Source organism: Drosophila melanogaster, chromosome 2R (assembly GCF_000001215.4).
Source record: "Drosophila melanogaster chromosome 2R".
Lineage (NCBI taxonomy): Eukaryota > Metazoa > Arthropoda > Insecta > Diptera > Drosophilidae > Drosophila > Drosophila melanogaster.
This window is the reverse complement of record NT_033778.4, coordinates 24,237,253-24,257,959: the sequence shown is the minus strand read 5'-3', so window position 1 is coordinate 24,257,959 and position 20,707 is coordinate 24,237,253. Positions and strand designations below refer to the sequence as shown.

The 20,707-nt window shown below is 49.1% G+C and overlaps 3 protein-coding genes and 1 long non-coding RNA gene across 4 annotated transcripts; 2 read left to right on the top strand and 2 right to left on the bottom strand.

The window, feature by feature from the left end:
* Nucleotides 1-545: 545 nt before the first annotated feature.
* CG13575 (uncharacterized protein) lies at nt 546-2,633 on the bottom strand. The gene is made up of 3 exons (NM_138059.3): nt 2,218-2,633; nt 1,815-2,162; nt 546-1,663 (listed from the first exon to the last, which is right to left on the bottom strand). The coding sequence occupies exons 1-3, from the start codon at nt 2,569-2,571 to the stop codon at nt 800-802; spliced, it is 1,566 nt and encodes a 521-aa protein (NP_611903.1). The 5' UTR covers nt 2,572-2,633; the 3' UTR covers nt 546-799.
* Nucleotides 2,634-2,865: 232 nt separating this feature from the next.
* nord lies at nt 2,866-14,705 on the bottom strand. Its single transcript, NM_138056.3, has 8 exons — nt 14,417-14,705; nt 12,946-13,350; nt 5,229-5,314; nt 4,906-5,155; nt 4,161-4,839; nt 3,960-4,093; nt 3,759-3,899; nt 2,866-3,698 (listed from the first exon to the last, which is right to left on the bottom strand). The coding sequence occupies exons 2-8, from the start codon at nt 13,251-13,253 to the stop codon at nt 3,533-3,535; spliced, it is 1,764 nt and encodes a 587-aa protein (NP_611900.1). The 5' UTR covers nt 13,254-13,350; nt 14,417-14,705; the 3' UTR covers nt 2,866-3,532.
* On the top strand, nt 6,657-8,905 carry Ir60a (Ionotropic receptor 60a; the record flags this gene model as incomplete). Its single annotated transcript, NM_138057.1, has 2 exons — nt 6,657-7,571; nt 7,670-8,905. 2 exons carry the CDS (start codon nt 6,657-6,659, stop codon nt 8,903-8,905), a joined length of 2,151 nt encoding a protein of 716 aa, NP_611901.1.
* Nucleotides 14,706-19,482: 4,777 nt separating the features above from the next.
* On the top strand, nt 19,483-20,483 carry lncRNA:CR44827 (long non-coding RNA:CR44827). Its single transcript, NR_124723.1, has one exon. It is a non-coding gene; the product is annotated as a long non-coding RNA:CR44827 (long non-coding RNA).
* Nucleotides 20,484-20,707: the final 224 nt, after the last annotated feature.

Below are 20,707 nucleotides of genomic sequence, written 5' to 3'. Positions count from 1 at the left end.
AAGTTCATGGGAAGAGAGTATGGGAGAGAGCTTTCGCTGCATAGCTAAATTTAACTGGCGTGCTCAACATTTGACAATTAACAACTGCTTTCAGCCCCATCTCTCACGAGATCTGTTAACCATTGTTCCAAGCGGAAGTATCTAGTATATGATACAATCTAGTTCCATTGCATTGCGGGCTCATTGTCTCGTCCACGATCTGCTGACTCTATAATGTGTGTCTTGTCAGGCCAATTCTCTTTTTTTGGCATGACTCAATTTTAAGTTTCGGTTACTAATTAATTCCATTAACTAATTACTACGTTCTTAGAAATAACAAAGATAGTCTGTCTGAACGAAAACTAAGCACATAAAGATGTCAGTATTTCTAGAGTAAAAATATTTAAGAATAGGTATATTCGCACCTTTAGGAGTTGCATTGCATTTTAATCTCACAATTTGCTTAAGTTCTCTAAATATAGTTTTAAGTGGTACTTGAAAGGTCTTAGGTTTTCGTCACAATAATAGCTGAGACCTTCCCGATTTCGATTGCGCCATGTGTTAATGGTTAGTTAGCTGCCAACACCCATTCGTTTATTCCTCATATTTACACATTTGATGAGGTACATAATATGTGAGCTTATATCTTATATGCGTGCTAGTGTATTCGTGGGTGATATACCCACCGTGACAAACCGTTTTTGCGCCTGTACAGAGTGAATGGGGGCTGGATCCATCCATCAATCAAGTTCTGGGGTTCTGCTAACCGTTGGCCCCCGTATCCGACAAATGCACCCGGGTGATTTATGACCACCGCCTATCAGGCGGAGGACTCGATTGACGCACTCGACGAGTCACCGCACTGCTTGTAAATGGTGAACACCTCCTGCTTGTAGCTGAGGAACCGCCGTAGGCTACTCGGATCCGGTTGCACCTGGTCGGAGGGCGGATCTGGCTGGTCCACATCCCGGATTACGGTGGCTGCTGCCCTATCGCGGCTGGGATGGCACCTCCATGTGAAGGTGGGTGGCCTCAGGCCGCAGCAGCACCCGCTTTTGTCCATCTGATCCGTGGGCATACCATCCGGCACTTTACCAGGCGGACAGCCAAGAAATCCCTGAATTTTGTGTTTCACCAGCGTCAAGGTCCTAATGGTCTGGGTGAGGAAGGTGTAGAAGATGGGATTTAGGGCGCAACTGAAAAGGTTCAGTATGCCGAAGCTGAAGTACAGGAGCCAGTCGATGGGCTCGGAGTAGGATCCATAAAGCCGCATGATCAGGAAGACCCAGGCGGGCAGTCGAAGGCATATGAAAACCGCCATCATTAGCAGCACCACCACCACCATCTTGCGGTGCCTGGCCTCCCTGGCTAGAGCAGCAGCAGTGGTCTTCTTGCCAGGAGCGTTGACGGTACTCTTGGGCGGCAAGGGAGTGTTGTCCAGCGCAAAGGGAACGGCCACTCCCATGGCACTGACCAAGGTGGAGGGCATCAAGAGATCCCCGCCATTCGCCATGGTCTTAAACTGACCCTCCTTGGGCTCCTGATGCTGCTCCTGCTGCTCCTGGTGGTAGTGTCTCCGCAGCCAGAGCTGCCTCGCAATCACGGCATTCAGCCATAGGAAGGACACAATGCACGGCAGGAAGATCAGGGTGAACAGTATGACGTAGTAGAGTCCGACGTCGTGCTAAAACGGAATATTTATAGAATTGCATAAATTGTTTTCGACGCGGCTGATAAGATAATCGGAACATTGATTCAACAACTTGACATCCCCCCGTCCAAATCCCCTTAATCGCTGTCAACTGTATTAAGCGATAATCCAGTCGTTGACTTACGTCCCCGGCCAGGCACATGTGAACCATTTCCAGCTCGGTGACCACCAGCTCCTCGGGCACAGCGGTCACGACCTCCTCGCTCTCCTCGCTGGAGTCCTCCACATCCAGGAGATAGATCTTTCGGTAGTCGTAGATGCCCAGCAGCGGGCCAGAGGATCCTATCGAACATGCCCAGATGAGCAGCATGCTCAGAGTGCTGAAGCGTTTGTCGGGACTCCAGAACCCCAGCACGGGTCGCATCACGGCCAAGTAGCGGTCCAAGGCGATGGCCACCAGGGTCAGGCTGCCGGACAACACCGACGTGGTGGTTATGAACGGCACAAACTTGCACATGAAGCCACCAATTGTCTAAGGAGATTTGTAATTAGCTTGTGTTGAGTCTGCTCAATCCCTGCCGCCTCACCCAGAGCTGCAGATACTGCGCCTGGAACTGGGCCATGTAGGATACGGTGCAGAATATGCTGGAGACAAGGTCACTGCAGGCCAGTGAGATGAGGCAGGCCCGGAAGAAGGGCCGCAGCTTCCGGCGGCTGTTCACATAGAGGGTGCTCAGGTTGCCGCAGAAGGCGAGGACGAAGAGCGTGCCCACGACGGCGGAGAAGGCATGTCGCTTGAAGCGGTTCAGCTGGCTGAGATCGCCCACGAACACGCCCGGATACGGCTGGATCGAGGGAATCGGCGTGGCCTCTCCGTGCTGGGCGAACGCCCATTCTAGGTACAACTCGAGCTGGTCGAAGGTGTAGTGGAGCAGGGCCATTGGCGAACGGAACGGAACGGAAGCCCGAAAGTATGCCGCGCAAGGGGTCCGCACCTAAAAGCTTCTGCGAGCAGACTGCCGACAGATTTATGGCCAGCGACTACCGACGGTTTAGTTTAATGTTTCATTATCGGGTGCCGCTTATCGTTCAGATTGCCATCCGCTGTCATTACTATGCGCACGTCGTTCCACACGCCATCGTCATGATGATGGTACGAGTGGCAATCACTCATCCGTCGTTTGTGCCCCAAACGCTTCTTGCCGCCGCCGCCGAGTAAAACACCTTGCGCAAATCGGTCTTCTTTAGCAGTGGCTCACATTTATTTGCGACACTTTCGTCCTTTATAGCACATTTGTTTATTGTCTCCTTTCGGTTGCATAAGTTCGGCTTCAAAAAATACAACGCTTTCAACGCACATATATATGTTCGTATGTTCGTAGACTCGTAGGTTCGACATGGTATATCTAATGTAGAGCTAAGTGTAAGCTTAATGTACAAAAGAACTACTCAAGACGCCTCGACTACGGTGTAAACTTAACAGCGAAACTAACTTTAAACATTAAACTAAGAGTGCTAAAGCTAAAATCTAGAAAACGAGCTTATCGAATAAAGCGGAGTGGGAAACCAATGAAACAGTTTATACAAACATTAACGGCTAGCTACAAATTACAAAACTAAGCACTCGAAAATACTTGGAATCAAATGGCAACTCAATCAGAAGTCACACGCACACACTCACTCGCCCACACAACACATGCCTCGATATTGTATATATATATATAGTATATGGAGCTAGGTGTATAGTCTTTTAACCAGCATAGTTTTTTGTAGGATAGTGTAGTAATCGTAGTGGATAAGGTAGCTTTACAACGACGGATAGTTCAGTGTTTGTATTCGAAAATGCAGCGAAGCTTTGGGTATGGGTTTGGATTGGGGGATTACGACCACCACTGGTAGCGCTTAGTAGAAGGACTCGTGCGATCCGTCCAGGCACTGACTGGCCATGTGGAGGGTCAGCGCCTGGTAGGGCAGCGGCTTGCCCATGCTCAGGTTGGCCGTTACGTAGACCAGGTAGCTGGAACCCGGCATCAGGTTCAGTATGGTCTCCGTCTCGATGTTGTCGGGACTGTGGGGAGTAGTGCATCATATTATCATATCGTTACATATAGGCTCTGCTAAGACCCACCTCTGCTGCCTCTCCCTGCAGGTCATCCACTCGAAGTATCTGTACTGCATCACCCGCTTGGGCACAAAGTCCATGCAGTAGTTGGTAAAGTCCACCACGCTGCGATTGCGCTGCGGCAGGTTGAACACTATGATGCAGTAGCTGCAAGTAAATTTAGTTTAAAAGAAGGCGCACACACATAACTCTGCATTGGCGCTTTACCTCAGCTCCCGTTCATCCGGTGAGCCATTCCATGCAATGGTGGCTCTGCTGCACCGCGTTCGCACATTGAAGACTGTCGTGTTCTGCGGCAGCTCGGGCAAATCCCGGAACAGAGCCTCGCTGCTCAGGGCCACCTGTTAAATAGGGGTATACATTACTTTGGGCCAAGCCACATAGTCCGCGGACTGATTATCTCCCTACCATGACCTTCTGAGCTCGCAACGCCTCGTCATCGTTGCTGGGCTCGAACCGCATGAGATAGCGCTCCCCTGGTAGGACTCCCTTCTGCCGAATGTACGTTGGACTATAGAAGGCCTCCGTTTTCCCCACCTCGCTGCGTTGCCGTAGCAGCTTCACCCGGATTTCGCTGCCCGAGCAAGGGATCAAAAGGTGCCTCATGAACGGCTCCCCCAGCTGGCGAGTCGTCTGCGGAACCTTGAAGCTGTACACCTGCTTCCCGTGCTGTCCACCGATCTTGAGTTGCATCAGAGCCTGCTGCTTCAGGGCCAGAGGTTGGGTGCGGTTAAAGTTCACCTGGCTGCTGGCCAGTCGCAGGGTGAGGTTCTGTCTACCCTGGTGGATTCCGAACAGGTCCAGATGGTAACTGCTCCTCGGAAGAAGGCGTCGCAGCAGCTGTTGGCGCCTCTTCCCCGTGCACACGATGTGAACGTTCTGCCTAGGATTAAGTCTCCTTTCCCGCTGGGGTGGAGCACCCCAAATCCCTTCCAAGGGACCGCCTGCGGCGCAACTGGGAGTCATGGGCTGCTGGTCCGTGTAGGCGGACACCGCCTGGCAGAAGTTGGTGAAGATCATCCGCGGCGTGTCCATGGAGAGTCTCTGAATCACCAGGCAATAGTGCATGACATGGAAATCAAACTTGCTGAAACGATTTTGAATAATCATAAGTTATAAGTATATCCGTGTAATAAAATCATCTAGATCTCACCTCCTTTCCCACTTGACGATCATCTCGCGCTTCCGCACGCGATTCTGGGTGCGAATGGCGATTCGGTGCGTGGCGTTGAGGAGGGGCCAGTCGTGCTGGGGATGCTCTGCCAGGGCGTCCACCTTGAGGGCTCCCGAGTGGCGGGCGAGGACGAAGAGGTCGTACTGGCCACGCAGGGCGCAGGGCAGCACCAGACTGCCCACAGCCACACCTGGCCCAGGTGCCACTGCCGCCGGCCGAAGGGGGTTTCCTGCAGAGGCGGTTGGGTGGCGGGTTAGTGGCGGTTGGTGGCGGTATGCGGCTCCTCAAAGGGGCGGACTTACCTGTCTGATTGTAGTACATCTTGCGGCCCACGGGCGCCGAAAAGCGAATCGTCAGCGGCGTCGAGTCGTTCAGGTTCAGCACAAATCTGGAAGACGGAGAACGAGATGAAGGCGGCTCTTCGAGGGGCGGAGTAAGTGAGCTGTTAACGCCCTTTGTCAAAAATGATGACACTAAATTATCACACGCAATTTGTTTTGCCGCCTGTCTGAGCCGAACTGAACCAAATGAGTCAGCGGCTTTTGGCCATACCCTCCCTGACTAAAGGATCAGCTTGGTTAGATAAGTCGTAACTTATAACTTATAACTTAACTTAACAATAACTAACTAACTAACTAATGAAATAACAATGGTGTCAAAAAGAATCTCATTTTGTATCTCTCACTGCATACTTTTAAATCACCTTTGGTATACAAGTTGGCTTAATTACGGGGCATCCGAAAGGGTATACCCTCTTCGGCTATCCTTGTCCTTTCGCCAACTTTGTTTATCCATCTTCGCTGATGCCGCTGCAACTTTGTTGCAGCCAAAGATTGCGCTCAAGTCCCCTGGGCACTGGCCCTTTGCTGAATTTGCTGGCTCTTGTATTGTAATTAAATGCGAAATTTACGAGCAATTTTTCTAATGACAAACTGCTAAGACAAATGAGCTCGCCGATACACCCACATGGACACAGGGAAACAGGGAGCTTCGAGCTGGCAAGGATGCAGTTTCCAAAGGGGCAGGACAGGATGGCCATTCCATTGCAGCAAATGACTCATTGACTTGGCGAGATGGTCGGCCATCTCGAGTTTTATTTTTATGACCGGCTACTTCCGGCCAACGCCATGGGCCATCCTCCTCGTCATCATCCCCCGCAATCCGGACGAGCGAACAGAAGTTGGTGCGCCACATAGCCATATAGCCATTATACCATGCAGTCCGTCGTATTTTTGGCCGCCCTGCCAAAAGGTTCGGATTGATGGAGTGTTTTAATGCATTTCGACCATTGTTGGCGGTGGCGCCGCTGCGACTGAGCAAATATTTGCTTTAATTTAAGCCTTGCATGTTGCAATGGCGATTGTTTGTTGTTTTCTGCTGTTGTTATTATTGTTGCTGGGGGCATCCTCGTTGTCGGCACGCTGACAGCAGTCAATTATACAAGGCAAACAACGGCCAAAGGCGAAAGTTGAATGCGCTTCCGGACGCGAAACTCCAGAATGACTTAATGCACTTTTACAAGCCAGCAGTGGTTGTTTAATGGACGGATTATCATATTACAGCGATTTGCGATGGATCAGTCAGAGGCACTGTGTAGTGTTAATACTGTTCCAGACCCCAAACCGATATACCCAAGCAATCAAATGTAGGACATCAGTCACATCACCTTCCCACGGAAACTCACACCAGCCGCAGTTAATTCGCAATTGTCCGACGTGACAGAAGCAATAATGTGGTGTAATAATCCGGGTCTCATCATCATCATCTTTCTGGGGCAGATTTTAAACCTGTGCCAGGGGATAGTGAATCTTTCGAATGAGACGGCCAACACGGTCATCTTCATGCTGCCCGAAAAGGACTTGGGTCCCGATGTGTGGAAGGCTGGAGTGGGCTGCCTCGATAGCTTCGCCCAAATCTTCTTCTTTCGCAACCCGAAGGAGCGCTTCACCAGAGCCTATAACTTGATGCTGGTGCACGCCTTTCATCTGTCCAGTCCGGCGGATCAGATCCAGGAAGGATTCAGCAAACTGATCAACGAAGCAGTCACGAATCCAGGGCCGCCGGACAGGGAGGAACTCTTCCAAATGCGCGTGGCCAGTGATTACAACATCACGAATGGGACCGAAGACAAGGGAGAGCTGATCCTAGCGGACAATTATGTGATAGTGGTGGACTCGGTGGATCGATTAAAAGAGCTAATGAAGAAAAAAATTGTCGAAATGCGATCCTGGAATCCAGGAGCGCGTTTTCTGGTGCTCTTTCATAATGCGACTTGTCGGAATCGACCGCTTGGCGTAGCCTCCAATATTTTCAAGGACCTCATGGAAATGTTTTACGTGCACCGAGTTGCTCTTCTCTATGCCAACTCCACCATGAACTACAATCTGCTGGTCAATGATTACTACAGCAATGTAAACTGCAGGATTCTGAATGTCCAGAGCGTGGGCCAGTGCCACGATGGCAAACTTTACCCCAATAATGCTGTCGTTAAGGCCTCCATGCAGGACTACGTATCAGGATTCAGTCCCAGGAACTGCACCTTTTTTGCCTGTTCCTCCATCTCTGCTCCCTTTGTGGAGGCCGACTGTATCCTGGGACTAGAGATGAGGATCCTGGGGTTCATGAAAAATCGACTGAAATTCGATGTGAGTATTTAACACTTTCATACTTCAAGATCGTCTTGGCTTGCAAAAGTCCTGCTTATTGTGCTAAGCTAACAACTATCCTATTTTCCACTGGTAAGGTAAACCAAACCTGCAGCCTGGAGTCACGTGGTGAAATGGATGGCCCAGCTAACTGGACTGGATTACTGGGGAAAGTCCAGAACAACGAGTGCGACTTTGTCTTCGGCGGCTATTATCCGGACAACGAGGTGGCGGACCATTTTTGGGGATCCGATACCTATCTGCAGGATGCGCACACGTGGTACATAAAAATGGCCGACAGAAGACCCGCCTGGCAGGCGTTGGTGGGTATTTTCGAAGCCTACACCTGGATTGGATTCATCCTGATTCTAATAATCAGCTGGCTGTTCTGGTTCACCCTGGTTATGATTCTTCCGGAGCCGAAGTATTACCAACAGTTGAGTCTTACGGCCATTAATGCCCTGGCCGTCACCATATCGATAGCCGTCCAGGAACGACCCATTTGCGAGACGACGAGGCTGTTCTTCATGGCCCTGACTTTGTATGGCCTGAACGTGGTGGCTACATACACGTCCAAGATGATAGCCACCTTCCAGGATCCCGGCTACCTTCACCAGCTGGACGAGCTGACGGAAGTGGTGGCCGCGGGTATTCCGTTTGGCGGCCACGAGGAGAGTCGCGACTGGTTCGAGAATGACGACGACATGTGGATCTTTAACGGATACAACATTTCGCCGGAGTTCATTCCGCAATCGAAGAACCTGGAGGCGGTGAAGTGGGGCCAGCGGTGCATCCTGAGCAACCGGATGTACACGATGCAGAGTCCCCTGGCGGACGTCATATACGCCTTTCCCAACAACGTTTTCAGCAGTCCGGTGCAGATGATCATGAAGGCGGGATTCCCCTTTCTCTTCGAGATGAACAGCATCATCCGCCTCATGCGCGACGTGGGCATTTTTCAGAAGATCGACGCGGACTTTAGGTACAACAACACGTACCTCAACAGGATCAACAAGATGCGCCCCCAGTTCCCGGAAACGGCTATCGTCCTGACCACGGAGCACCTGAAGGGACCCTTCTTCATCCTGGTGGTGGGCAGCTGCTGGGCCGCCCTCACGTTCATTGGCGAGCTAATAATCCACAGATGGCGAACCCAGCTGGTCAGCACGAGCGAGCAGCAGGACAGGAGGAGTGACAAGAGGAGGAGGAGGAGGAGGAGGAGGAAGCCAGAAAAGGATAACCGCTGGCAGCGACAAGTTCAAGTGGCTCCAGTCGTTCGATTTACGCCAGTCAAACGACGCAAAGTTTTCCAGGGACAAACAAGTCAAAAGTAAACTAACCCAAACTAACTCCCTAGATGGCTGCGATAAAATTGACTCAATTCACATAAATTTGCAATTGAGAGACACTGACTCTGACTCTGACTGGCAATCCCCAAGCCCGTCCCCCCGTCCTTCATCCCCCATCCTCCATCCTCCTGCGATGTCTGGGGCGCTTGTCTGGTCTATAGTCTATATAGTATGGCATAGTGTAGTATAGTATAGTGTGGTTGGTCTGGCCCGTGCCGTTCGGGTCGCTTCTGTTACTTTTCACGCGAAATACTTAAAATCAGAGACAAAATTCTATTTTTGCAAACAACAACGGCGGGGAGTCTGTGCCCGTGCCTCTGGGATTGGCATTGGGATTGGGATCGGGAATGGAAGTGGAGGCGGGCAGGGCAGTGCGCAGTGGACGAGCTCCTCGCCCCGCTTTCCGCAAATTGACAATCAGCCTCAGCTTTCCCAGCTGCTCTGCTGCCGGAAAACTCTGGGCGTAAACAGAGATAAAGAACGAGTTAAGCAGATATCCCTATAAGTGGCGCATTCGCTGATTGCAAAGGAAGTTACTGCAGGGCAGCCAAACAAATATCGCTCGGATATCAGATGGCGCAAGTTTCAGTTGGAAAATATCCCAAATGGAATTGGAAGTAGCGCCACGGAGCAGGGACAACTTTTGCGGAATTATGTGAGTTACGGGAAATAAATTCGTTGATTCTTGGCAATTCCCATTGAATAGGTAGTAAACTAGGTTGATGAAGCGTAAACCATTCGAATGAAATCAATAAAAAGTAATGAATAAAATTGAAGAAGGTACGCAGTACGATTTCAAAACAATAACGAATGACCAGTTTAATGGGATCTACATAATCTATAATTCATATAGATTTCAGAATTCAAAAGGAATCCGCCAGATACTAGATATTTGGAGTCATAAATCAGATGGCGCCTTGGAAAATTCCCATGGCAACTTGTTGAGACAATTCATCATCTGTTTCATTAATGGATCTTGTGGCCGACATTGAGTGCCGCATGAGTAATCATCTGCCGGCACGGGAAAGCCAAGTGGAAGTGAAGTTCGCCCACTAGCCCATTTGTCTCCCGTTTCACTCGTGATCCTGTTGTCGGCCAAGAACATAACAATTATTTGATATCTCTATTATTCCGATACTGATTCTGTGAGTGATTCACGACGCAAACAATGCGAAACAAAGACGCACTCAATTACTCACACCGAAATGGGCACAGTGAGCACTTAGTGTCCGTAATTCGAAAATGGCTTTCCCTTCCCCTTCCCCGATTGCCATGCATTTTCCTCTAGTTTTGGGGAAATTTTAGACTATTGAACTATGGTGATGAGTCGTCCGACTGGAAGCGACGCCCCTCTGTCTGTTCGGTTCGCTTTGGCTTGGACTTGGTTGTCTCTCTGCGGATTCTGATTTTGATTCTGATGTTGATGCTGATGCTGATGCTGATTCCCATTCCGATTCCGATTTCTACTCGGATTCCCATTCCCATTCCGCAGACCCAACCTCAGACGGACTGCGTCTGGCCGAGTATTTTCGTACTCTGACAAGTGCTAAAAATACTATACCCACTACACTCGCCGGAGATCTTTTCTGGCGGCGCAGAACGATGACGACGATGTGAAGTGAAGTGATGTGGATGTGATGTGGATGTGGATGTGGATGTGGATGTGGCTGCTGGGGTTGATGATGATTAAGATGATGATGATGGGGCATTGGTCATTGTGCGAAACTCAGTTTGTTTTGCTTTTGCTGGCCGGCAAGGTCTGCGTAGTTTTGAGTTAAGGCCCGAAAACAAAAAGTCCAAAACTAAATTATGCTTCGCATTTTATGGCAATTTGTTGCTGGGGCTGTGGCTCCTTTGATGCGCTTACAAATAAATAGTTTCACGCCATAAAACTGGAGATGCGGGCGGGTTTGCCGAGTGCCGGCCGGCAATAAAAGTTGTTTACACGCCCGAGCCTGAGGCGCACATAAAAATGCAACGCCAACAACAATCAAACAACAGCATCAACATATTAACAACATTCTGCCACCATTCCCTGCACAAATTGGCCGAAAGGGGGGATAAGTTAGTGGATCGGGTTCGTAACGGGGTGAAAAGTTTGATCAGTGAATTAAAAGCATTTCATTATGAATAATAGGGAAATTGTAAAGGTGAGAGTTCTTTAGTACTTTTAATCAAAGCTACCCTCAATTAAAAAAACGGCAAAAAATAATCAACATTATTAACTATGTTAAACTAAAGAGGTAAGCACATAAAATCTTAATCCTATTTTACGACACATAGTTCTAAGAGGTATCCGCCTGTCGAGGCAACTTCTCCGCAGGTAACCACACAATCACCTTTCCGGCAGTTTTGGGGTTTGTTTTGATTTCAGGCCACTGACTGGCTGCCCCAACTAGCGAATGCCACAGGTGGCCGCCAGTGGCATCCGCGTCCTGAATGATCGACTTGCGAATGCGAATCGGGAACTGGGAACTGGGTACTGGGTATTGAGAATGGGAATGAGAACGCAATGCGAACGGGAGCGCATATTGCGCCGTCGAATTAAGTCGTAAAATTAATATTTATGATTTGTTTGCGCAAAAGTATAATGCGTCCTCCCCTTGATTGGCGGCATGGCGTGGAAGGATACGCACGGGGCCACTGGGAATGGGAATCGGGAATGGAAGTGGGAATGGGAATTGGTATGGGTATGGGTATGGAAATGGGTATAGGCATGGCCTGCTGATTCTAGCAAAACGCTTAATGGTTGCACGCGCCATAAACGCGATTCTTGCCAAAGCTTCGACTCTTTAGCAACAGTGCCAACTAGTTCCTTTCACACGCTCAGCAAACCGGGCAACTCGAGCCGAACGTCACGTACTCTGATTCTAGCGATGGATCTGGGCTCTCGGATCTCGGATCTCGAGTGCCGCATCTCCGATCTCGAATCTCCAGATTCCCGCTGCCTGGTCACTCGAGCTGCACTTGGGCAATTGGAGCACTCTCGCCGGGTCGCGCGACACCGATGCCCAGTACACACTCCATACATGAGGGGGGAAATGCGGAGAAAAAAACTCTAGAAGCGAACCGAAAAGAAGTTGACGACAAGCCACGACATTAATTTGAATGTTTGCTGGCATTCTGTGGCAAATGATCGAGTGTTATACGAGCCGAGGGCTTCCAGTTTCCCCGCTTCGCAAAAACGGGAAAAAGCCAAGCGCACTGGGTGCACGTTCACTGGAGAAGATGAAAACTGAAATCCCGGAGTCCAGCCAGAGCCTAAGCGAAAACGTGACGGGCCTCTTTTGACCCAGGCCCAAGCTGCGGCCCATCGGAAACCAATGAAAATCGCAAAAAAGAACGTTACTCATACGCCACGTGTAACGCAGTGCGAACAGTGGGGCAGAGGGAAGTGTGCGAACTTTGGTGTGTTGGCAGAAACTTTAAAGTGGCTGGCGAAAATCTATACATGGAGTGCCACAGAAACACCGGATAATCGAATTTATAAATTTTTGAAAGCAATTTAACGAACTAAGGGAACTTTTACTGGAAATCCGGATGTTCTTAGAAGTAGCCTCTCGCTTAAATAATATTATTAAGATGGAGTTATAGATGATAGGATCCCATCATTGATTAAAGTGGCACACTTAATCAAGAGGTTTCACTAGAATCCCCGCCTGACCCCACAGTGCGATTTGTGGCGGCAGCTGGAAGGACAACAAAACTCGCACACTAGACAAATAAGAGGAGAACACACACACATGCACACACACTTAAGCAGGAGCGTAGAAAATCTGGCTGTGGATGTTTTTTGTTTGGCCAGCCACACGTCGTGGTTATAAATTATTTTTTGCTCCTGCTCCAGCCTTTGCTGGCTTTGCTTCGTCTTGGAGAGGCGCCCCTGAGTTTGGCTCCTCTGGCCATCTTTCGCATTTGTTTGGCCGTAATTTGATTTGTGTGGCAGGCGGCGTCGCCAGCGCACTTAGCCGTATTGCTACCCATCATCGGAAACCCAGAAAGCACAAGCCAAATACCGCACTCACCGCTTCCTCTGCCGCTCCGCCAGAGCTATATGCACGGGCACGTCCACGTAGAGGTCCTCCAGGTCGTCGAAGTCCTTTAGCATCTTGCGGTACCGCTGCAGCGAAGGACACTTTTGCGGTGGAAGTGGCGTCGCCCTGGCCGCTGGCACACCGGCGTCCTGGATCAGCGGGTTCTGGAGCAGCTCCGTGGAGTCCAGAATGATGCGGTTGCTGGCCATCGGCAAGTGGGAGATCTCCGCGTGCAGCGACGTGCTCAGCAGGAACAGCAGCAGCAGCTCCACTCCTGGCAACATGGTGCTCCTTTGCATTAGTTCACTTTGTATATTTATTTTTCACTTGTTTGGTTCTTTTATTGAAGTTTGGGTTTTGACTAGGTGAAACAACCTCTGAGTGCGTGTTCTGCGGCTAAATTGATTTGCAAATTTTGTTAAATTAATTGCTTTTTGATTGGAACACTCTATAACTATGTTTTCAATGGTCGGCAAATTGGATTAATTTCTTGTTGTCGCATTTTTATTAATTGAACTAGAGGCAAATTTTAATTGGTGGCCAAAATGTACAGAATAGTTGACTTAATATGATTAAATTGAATCGAAAACTTTTCACGCAATTCTGCTTTTTCTGCTTGATAATTTATCAACTCGAGTTCCTGTTTAAAAAAGCAAACATTCCTTATTCTTAGTAAGTTTCGCAGTTTTAAACTTTGCTAATGTTAATCCACTTGCTTTGTAGAACTATACGAATAATACTCCCAACATCTCTACCACTCCTAATTACGTTGAAAAGTTTAAAGTCTGTAGTTTGATTTTCCCTCGCAATTTTCCTTTCAATGAAAGCATCGCAAATGCGCTGAGATACAAAATATTGTGTTTCTGCTCGACTTTTAATTCTCCGTCTCCCCCGAAGGGAAATAAATTGCGTTTCGCTTCTAATCCGTAAGTCCGTAAATCCGAAAATCCCGAGATGCGAGGCCCTCGCCCGGAGTCGCCCCCAACCCCCCAGTCGCATCCACCCCCGCCCGACTCGTCTCCTGATTCTCTGTCCTCCGCTCAATTAAGGCCTGTCAAACCTTTGACACACGTCGCCTGCTGTCCCCCAAAAATCCCCCAAGAATCCCCCAGCAGCCACCCACTTTTCTCCTTCGGCCAGAGAATAAAAATGAATTTCCTTGCGACTTTTTTTTTTTGGGGGACGGGGAGTTTCGCTGTGCGTCGGTTCTGCTCTTTGGAGATTCGGGTCCCAATTAATGGGGCTGCAGCGAGTCGATTCTCGGAACTGTTAGATTTGCTAATTGCGGCTGCCGCTGACCTTTCGCCCGGGGTCCCTCTTTAATTACGCTTCTGCGAATCTGCGTGTGCCGCAACAATTGGCCGGTGGGCGGCTTGGCTGGGGGCGTGGCGGGGCAGGAGCACCACCTGTGGCTGCCGAGTCACGAGCAATTAGCCGATGGCCCACGCACGAGCACTCTTACTTTTGCCTGGCGAGCGAGCACTTTTCATAAATTCGTATTTTGATTTGTGGTCGCACGCATAGTTGCGATTCTTCAGCGGGCACTTGCCGGCGCTTCCCCCGACTCGGCGAACACGCGTTCAAATTTTCCGAATTTTCCGTATTTCCGTATTTCCACTCGGAGCACACGCGACCGTTTCCCGGGTGCGGAAGTTCAGCTCTTGCCACTTGCTGCCACTTGTTTCCGCAGTATCTCGCCGCTCGTCCTCGTCGTCCGCTTGCCTTGACGTGCAAACGCAAAATGCCCGAGAGTCGTGCGCAAAGAAAGCCAAAAAGCCCGAGCGTCGAGAGCAGGAAGCGACTGCGACGCCAGCGCCGACCGAGGCAGCGACTGAGGCGGCGGTGACGCCAGCAGCGGCAGAGGCAGCGGCAGCTCCCAAGGAACGAAGAAGGCCCCAACGAAGTCCCGAAGACGGCCCGAAGTCGCCCCCACGCACACACACACGCTTACAAAGGCCGAAAAACGGCAAGACGGAACGGTACACTTGGGCACCGACTTCTGGATACCCGTTACGCGGTCTTGGCGCCAAAGATGCTGCATACTTACAAGCGCTGTTCACAAAGTAAGGTGTGCGTCATGAATGTTGATTAACTTTAATTTCACACGATTGAAAGTAGGATCTATGCTGCATAATTATGGCTACTTAACTGATTCTTATTAGTTTATTGTTTTCAAAAATTTCACCCGATGTTACGAACTCCACCCCAAACGGGGCATACCCCTTTTACCCAGCGATTAACGGGTATGGGAAAAAGAATACGAATAAGAATAAGCATAAGAAAAACAATACATACACTTTGGCTCTCCCCTAATTAATGCCCTCGCTTTCGGCCTGCCCCATTGATGGCTTGTGTTGTTTTATGTCGCGCCAACATTTTGATTTTCGGATTTCGTTTTCAATGAAAACCAGAACAAGAACAAGAGCCCAGAATCGGCGGAGCAGACTGATGTGCGTTGATTTTTATGTGCCGCACGTGACTTTCGATGGAAAGCCTGAGCGCCACTCGGCCGCGTCTCGGAAGGGGGGGGGGGATCCCCGCCAGCCAGCCGCATGCAAAGTGCCCCGCAAGAAATCGGAGCTGGCCGAAACACGGAAGATAAACATTAGATCCGAGTGGCAGTGGCAGTGGCAGCGGCACGGAGGCGTCGGAGTGCAGTGGAGTGCAGCTTTGGCTGGGGATTGCTTGGGGTTGCTGCTGTGGATGCAACATGCGACGAGGCGATGCTTTGGAAACGCTTTGACAGGCGAGTGTTTGCCGATTCGAGTGCATGTGCAGCTGGGTCCGGGCATTACATGTGTCCCCGAGTGATTAGGGCCACACCGGGGCAGCAGTATCGGTTACCAGCCAAGGCTGCGGCTGAGTGGAGTCCATTTCGGGGATTAAGCCATTAATTGCAGCGGAATCAAAGAAGGGGACACATGTGTTATAAGTTCAAGCCAAACATTTGGATTAAGTACCAACATTTAGAAGTTCACTTGTTTTTAAGCCCACCCAATTTTGAATACTCCGCTCCTCTTGTTTTGTAATTTAAGAGGTAGCGAACCAGAAGCCTCGTAAATGTCAGCTCGAAATTGTTATGAAATTTTCGCTGGCATTATTATGCATTTTGCTGATATAAACAAATTAGTTTTTGCTGTGCTCCGCCCTTTCCCCATCGCCCCTCGCCACTCCCCCGCCGACGCGCCAGCGATTTGGCTGGCTTCACCTGAGTGTGAGTGTGTAAGAGGGGCTTTTCCCGGAATTCTGACGGCTGAAGGCGAGGGAAAAAGGCAAGTAAAACAGCATTTTTGCCCTGTGACAGGAAGGAAATGAGTTGCGTCTGGCCGTAGCGTAGCAACAAATTAACAGCAAATTAGTTAGAAAAGCAGCCGCCTGTTTTAGTGACTTAATCAGTGTGGAGGAGTTGGGGCAGCGACAGAGACTCCGAAGGAAAGGGGGCACAGCATTGCGAGTTGACAACCGCCAACCTTGAAGGCGCCCCTTCTCCAACCACCAACCTCCAGCATCCAGCCTCCATCATCCATCCGCCGTCCACCTGGCTCCAGGTCCAATCTCATGCATAATGCAGGCCGCTGCCCGCCTGTCAGTGCGCCTCTGTCCGGATTCCCTGCCCCTGTCTCCGCCAGCTCCGATCCCCATGCCATCCCCATCTCCACGACGCCCATGGTGGCCCAGAGTCGGCGTTGCATTTTCAACAAATTAATTATTGGCGAAGAGGTGGAACAAGTCACTTAGCTGCTGCGAGCAGAATGGGCCCTTGTTCGAACGGCGATCGAACGTTAATTTGGCAGCAACTTAGGGCCTTTCGGTCGGAAATGTGCCCTTAATTGGGTTTAAATTTCGGGGAGTATATAATATTTGGTTATAGCAATAAATATAGCAATAAAAATCTATAAATCTTGCGTGATAATAATATTCCGACTACTGCAAATGTTTACTCAGTTCTCCACTTTTAATTGAACTGTGTGTACTTTCACGAATTGAAATCCTTTTAGCCTTCTGCTCACTCCCCCTTTTTTTCCCACTATGTTTGGCCAAATATCCTACACACTTTTGATTGATTTTCTTTAAATTGCTGACACGCCAGTAAATGCCGCGTGAATCAAATTGAGTGTATTCGCTGTTGACACAATACTTCAGCTGCTCCGTTTGTGCAACGATAGAGTCAACACGCTGCCCCCGACAATCGATCAGCGATTTGCGACTGCCAAACTGAGGCACTGAAATGCTGACGGACTGCCTCCCGCCTCCTGGCCTCCTGGCCTCCTGGCATCCTCGCTTCCTGGCATTCTGGCATCCAGCACCGATGCCTGAACTTATTGGAACAACATTTTTGCCTCACACTCGCACTTCATCAACGCAAAATGATTGGCATGCCTCCGTCGGCAGAAGCTATAGCCGAGCTGTACTACTATATAGCTGAAACTGAAGCTGGAAGCTGGGAGCTGGGAGCTAAGGGAGCAGGGGACTGGCGACGTTGGCGGCGAAAGCCTCCGACATGTGTAAAGGAATCGTTTAAAATAAATGACAGGCGGACCCCCATCCCCATTCCCGATCCCGATACCCATGTCGAAACCGAAACGAAAACCCTACTCCCGCAAAGAGTTGGGGCGAGTTGGGTCCCCTGGCTGCATAATTACCCCCAGAGCGGAGCACACGGCAGATCACAATAATCAATACGGCCTGGTCGGGCCAGGAGATTCGGGAGCAGGAGCAGGAGCAGGAGCAGCGGACCGGAGCAACTGGAGGGCAGGTGAGGGGACGAGACGGAACGGTGCTGGCAAGCAGCCCTGCCGCCGAACTGAAAGTGGCGTGTGTGGTCCGGCTGCTCGTTTTTTTTACATGTTTTCGGTGGCTCTGGCTTCGTTTGAACTTGGGCGCTGCTCCTGCTGCCTGGGAGCTAGATTATTTGTTTACACGCATCCGCAAATCGAGCCACTAGGGATGCAGAGCACGATGCAAGTGCGTGGGTTTTGTGGGAAAAGCCATAAATCAATCCCGGGTTTCAACATGCTGGCTACAGGAAATGGTCCAGCAGGATAACCAGCATCAGGACAAAGGAATTAAAACCGGAGGTTAGTGTTTTATAAGCAAGGAGTTTCTTTTGAATGTTTATTAGCCAAACTTTTAAGATTTAAATGAGTGGTATTCGATCATATTCCAAATACATATCCCATACTTGAGCATAAATCCACTTCTTAGCCCAGCCCTCGTTCAGTGAATTATCTTGCCAGCTTTCAGCTTTCAGCTTTCAGCCGGCAGAAAAAAGAAGCCGCTCAAGTTTTTAGCACCTTACAACACCTTTGAATGGCAAACTTTGCCGCGGGCCAAGGAGACAGGCTCAAACACCTGGCTCTTTGGCGTGGACAAATTGCTGCCACGCCCCACTCCCGTTGTTGCTCCCACCCCCTGTTGATTGACAGCGGAGGCGGTGGGCGTGACCTGGCCTGGTTGAAATCAAAAACTTGCAAAACTTTCGGCTTATCCCTTATGGCCGAGTGGCGGCCCAGTGAAAATTGTCAACTTGGCACGCATTTTATTAAATGAAAGAATTTTCCTTAGCTACAGTTGGTTGGCTGGGAAAAGTGGGAAAGTCGAATGGGGGGAGGCTGCTGTTTCTGCTGTCAAAGTTACGCAAAACAAATCGGAAAAGGCCAACTCACACTCGCCCAGCGAAAAAAAGAAAGAAAATGAGAATGAAAAGAAAAGAAAGGAAAGGCAAGGGAAGTGCAGGGAAGGAAAATAGCGTTTTCTCCGTCCTGCCAGCGACAAAGTGGAAATTTTTTAATTGCATTTTTGCCAACTGTCGCAGCGGATTATTGGCAAGCAATTCATTCCAGTGGAAATTGCAGCGGAAAATCTCTTCGCATCGCCAACACAAAAGTTGCATTAGGCCCCGTCTCCATTTTTCCCGGAAAAATTGAAAAGTGGGGGTACATTCAACGCAGAATTGTGCATTTTCCCTGGGCGAACCATTGTACACTTTCGAATCTTTCCTCTCGTTTTGTTTTCTATGAAAGCAGAAGGATATTGCTACTTATGCTAATGATGAAATGGGAGTGGCTATAAAGGACCAACATTGCCCTTTCAATTGCCAGCTTTTGAATCATTTGGCTGAAATCAAGAATGACTTCGAAATCCTGTTAGATGCACAACAGGATGACTTGGCAGTATTTAAATAATTTTCGCATAACTCTACCTACCAGTTACTCGGGTAAAATGTTTTTTCATGGTCATCTGAACTGGCAGAGAAGTGCGATTACATCGTAAAGTTACTTTCCGCTCTTTAAAGGGCTTTCCCTAAGTAAAATCTTGTGTCCCCAGGACATTTCTTGGATATTTATACGCAACTTCACAAAATTCCTGAATTCTGCAGTTGAAATTGTATCTCGCATCAAAGGAACTTTTGCTTTCGTTTCAAGATTACTTTTTCAAGTTTCGTGCCAAATTAAAAGCCAAACACTTGCCAACACACAAAAACTCCTGCCAACGAAAGCCGCAAAAAATGAGATACGTTTGTATCTCTTGTTTTTGCTGTTGTCATGCTGACCATGTAAACAATTTAATTCGCTGGTTGTTAATGATATTTCCTGATTGTTGTGCATAAACAATGCACTACGGTAGTCCAGCTCAACGTATTTTAATTTTCTTGTTTACTCTGCGCGCCGCGCCACACACACACTGGCACAAAATCAATAATACTAAACCAAAGTTTTTGCTCTTCCCTTCAACTTGTTGACCGCTTTTTCGTTTTGGCTTAAACGTTTCGGCCGCCTGTCATGCGATGAAAGAGCTTTCTGGGCCCATGTTATGCGTCGCCACCCAGAAGCTCAAGTTTGCAGGTGCCCACATATTCCATCATCATCATTTCGATTCGCCACCATCATGATCATCGACTGGGGCCTCCCGAGAAGCTTCCTCGATAAGTTGTTGCTGCCACGCAACCTTCTCTGCGATCCTCCAATCCTCCGCTCCTCGGCTCCTCCGCTCCTCGGCTCCTCCGCTCCTTGGTCCCAGTAAAGAGGGACAACCCCCATATCGATCATCATCATCGTCATCGCGATCGTTGGGAGGCAAAAGGAACAAGGCTTGAAACAACACCCGACCAAATGATCATGATCGATGCGAATGTTGGCAATAGGAACGCATCTGAGCAGAGCAGAAGAAGCTGGCCCGAAGGCAAAACGGCGTCTGCGTTTGATTTGTTTGCTGCTCCTGCTGCCACTGGCCATTAAAAGTACAATGACCAGAGAAAAATAACGTTATTAAGCCATCCGCAGGCAGGAATCGGGGAAAAACCGAACCCGCAAAAAACCCTTCGAATCGGGATCAAAACAAAGAGACCGAGAATTGGCCAAAACTCACACGCAATCGGAGGACTCCTTGGATTTATTGGGTACCCAGCAAAAAAAAAAAAAAAACGAGGGATATGGCTGAGACAGTAGGTTCACTTAGTCATTTAGTATTATAAATATTTTAAACAAGTGAGATAACTATACAACTATAATACAATCGGTAGATATCATGTATAAAATAAAGATAGATCTGCAAAAGGTATCTAAAAGTCGATACTGGCTTATAAAAAGTAGTATTCGTTGGCTTTTTTGCAATTCAACCTCGATTGAAAGCGAAAACGTTGGAGGTCCGTCCAACTTGCGTAAACGGAGCTCGATGTGGCGAATATCCAGTTCATTCGCGTTGGGATTTTGGCCATATTCCTGGCGGTCTAACTGTTTATCACATGAAAGAA

Excerpts from the sequence above, each read along its gene's own strand:
- CG13575 (NM_138059.3), bottom strand. The coding sequence starts at position 2,571 with ATGGCCCTGCTCCACTACACCTTCGACCAGCTCGAGTTGTACCTAGAA. Across the intron at positions 2,163-2,217 it reads CGCAGTATCTGCAGCTCTGG|ACAATTGGTGGCTTCATGTG; the intron begins GTGAGGCGGCAG and ends AAATCTCCTTAG. Across the intron at positions 1,664-1,814 it reads ACATGTGCCTGGCCGGGGAC|CACGACGTCGGACTCTACTA; the intron begins GTAAGTCAACGA and ends ATTCCGTTTTAG.
- nord (NM_138056.3), bottom strand. The coding sequence starts at position 13,253 with ATGCAAAGGAGCACCATGTTGCCAGGAGTGGAGCTGCTGCTGCTGTTC. Across the intron at positions 3,900-3,959 it reads CCGGATGAACGGGAGCTGAG|CTACTGCATCATAGTGTTCA; the intron begins GTAAAGCGCCAA and ends ATTTACTTGCAG. Across the intron at positions 3,699-3,758 it reads TGCAGGGAGAGGCAGCAGAG|TCCCGACAACATCGAGACGG; the intron begins GTGGGTCTTAGC and ends TACTCCCCACAG.